At 32.8% G+C, this 2,262-nt stretch overlaps 1 protein-coding gene across 1 annotated transcript in view; it reads right to left on the bottom strand.

The window, feature by feature from the left end:
• LOC147471533 (vitelline membrane outer layer protein 1 homolog) overlaps positions 1 to 1,229 on the bottom strand; it is a 2,239-nt gene extending 1,010 nt beyond the window's left edge. Inside the window, exon 1 of the mRNA XM_086538268.1 lies at positions 1,136 to 1,229. Coding sequence (XP_086394394.1) covers positions 1,136 to 1,229 — 94 coding nt within the window. The remainder of the gene's footprint in view (positions 1 to 1,135) is intronic.
• Between the last annotated feature and the right edge of the window lie 1,033 nt (positions 1,230 to 2,262).

Raw genomic sequence — 2,262 nt, forward strand, 5'->3', positions numbered from 1 at the left:
TTACATACTGTCACGATAGAGAGAGAGAGAGAGAGAGAGAAAGAAAGAGAATGCGGTTTTCGTTGATGAATTTATCGTACTGATAAAAAAATAGTAGTAGTGGTGTTTTTTTTTTCTTCTTCTTTTTTTTCTTTCTTTCTATCTCTCTCTCTAATAAGTAGTTTCTGAGAATCATCTATCTGTGCCACATTGCTTGGGTGGAGGCAACGTTCATCTGATATTTTAAGTGTCGTGAGGCGTTTTTTAAATGAATATTTTATCGGTGTCAAAGACATACGTATAGTTATTCATGTATACACATGTGTGTGTATATATTATATAAATATATATATATATATATATATATATATATAATATATATATATATATATATTTATATATATTTATATATATTATATATATACATACATACATACATATATATATATATATATATATATATATATATATATATATATATTTATACATATTTGTGTTTGAGTAATTCAAAGTATAAAATATGTGAATATTTACATATGCAAAGGCAAAAAGCATCAAAAAGTGTCAAGAATCTTTTATCGGTGTCAAAGACATACGTATAGTATATATATATATATATATATATATATATATATATATATATATATATATATATATATAATATATATATATATATATATATATATATTCCTATTTGAGTAATTCAAAGTTTAAGACATGTGAATTACTTACGTATCCCACATCAAAAAAGAGATAGAATATATTTATATCTATATCTGTATCTATCTATCTATCTATCTATCTATCTATCTATCTATCTATATATATATATATATATATATATATATATATATACATATATATATATATATATGTATATATATAAACCAAGGGTCATAATCCTTTACCATTGTTTGACTTATGTTCGCATCTACTTATCAAACGAGTTACTTCTATATACATTTTAAAATAATTGACACTTTGACAGCATCTTATCAGTCAGTCAAGATATAAGCAGAAACGTTATTTTCCCATTAAATGCTAATAATATAACAGTACAACATTCACCTTATAACTTAAACTTAAGAAACAGAAAAAAAAATATATATTCACATCATTACAGAATTAAAACCCATAGCAAGATTAAAATACTTACACCTTACACTTGACTCGCTGTAGCCAAGGTTAAAGGTAATAGGAGTCGTGACCGTGCCGGCGAGGTCCTTGCAATGGAGCCTCAATCCCGACATACCGCAGTCATCACTACGGAGTCCAGCCCCTGCGTAGGGATCTTCCTGAAACAACGGACGAGAAACCACTTTTAGTAATGCAACTCCATAGATGGTCATACACGGAACATGTTCGTCTTTTTATTATCTACCGCGTCAGAACTACTAGAGAGAAGTGACTAGTTGCGTATATATTGTACGTGCTACACGGTACAGTAGACAATATTTCCGAATTATAGTAGCAAAGACGCGATTCCAACCTACGCTATAAATAAGATCTAAAAGAGCGAAAGGGGAAAAATGCGAGGGGATAGACTCTCATTCTCTTTTGTGCGCGTGTATGTAGCTGGGTGTCTCCTCCCATTAATTAATCCCTTCGTAGGAAGACACGACGTGGACGCTCCTTACCCAGGCCTTTAGTCCATAAACAAAGGAACCTTCTTCGCAATACTGGTAAGATGACCACCGTCCCCAGAGTCCACGTCGTTGGTTGCGGAGAAGAATAATAGCTGAAGATTGAAGCTTTATAAATAAATGAGATTCAAAAGAAGAACAAAGACATATTTTAACAAACACACAGGAGGCATTAGAGTAGGAAAGTCAATGGTATATAAGGCGATACAATATCAGTGAAGTGCATGCTCAAAGGACAACATAGAGTTAATAATTGAAGTGTTCCACTTCTTCAGTATTTTCTCACGCTCTCTGGCAATGAAAATTCTATGTATCGAATTTCCTGTTACCAAAAGGATAGGGTTCAGCTCACCGCCAAGTGGCACATAACACTTGTATTCCGAGTTTTCCTCGAAAAAAGAGTTTGAGTTGAGAACTGCGATGTCGCAGTTGTTTGAGAGTGAAGTTGTCATGAAGTTGTAAACGTCACAAGCTTGGTTTTGGATGCAGGCTGCTGCGCATCTCAGCTTAGTGGCTGTGGGTGAGAGACGCACAGAATCAAGAAGCAAGCGACTAAAGGCGGTCAGGTATTCGCAAGGAATCCATGTCCACGATGAAATAGATCTGAGGCTAATGAGAGAATATTAAAATTGGTTAGTTT

Source organism: Penaeus japonicus, unplaced genomic scaffold, assembly GCF_977035675.1.
Source record: "Penaeus japonicus unplaced genomic scaffold, GWHDUDI00000001_assembly GWHDUDI00000007, whole genome shotgun sequence".
In the NCBI taxonomy this organism is placed as follows: domain Eukaryota; kingdom Metazoa; phylum Arthropoda; class Malacostraca; order Decapoda; family Penaeidae; genus Penaeus; species Penaeus japonicus.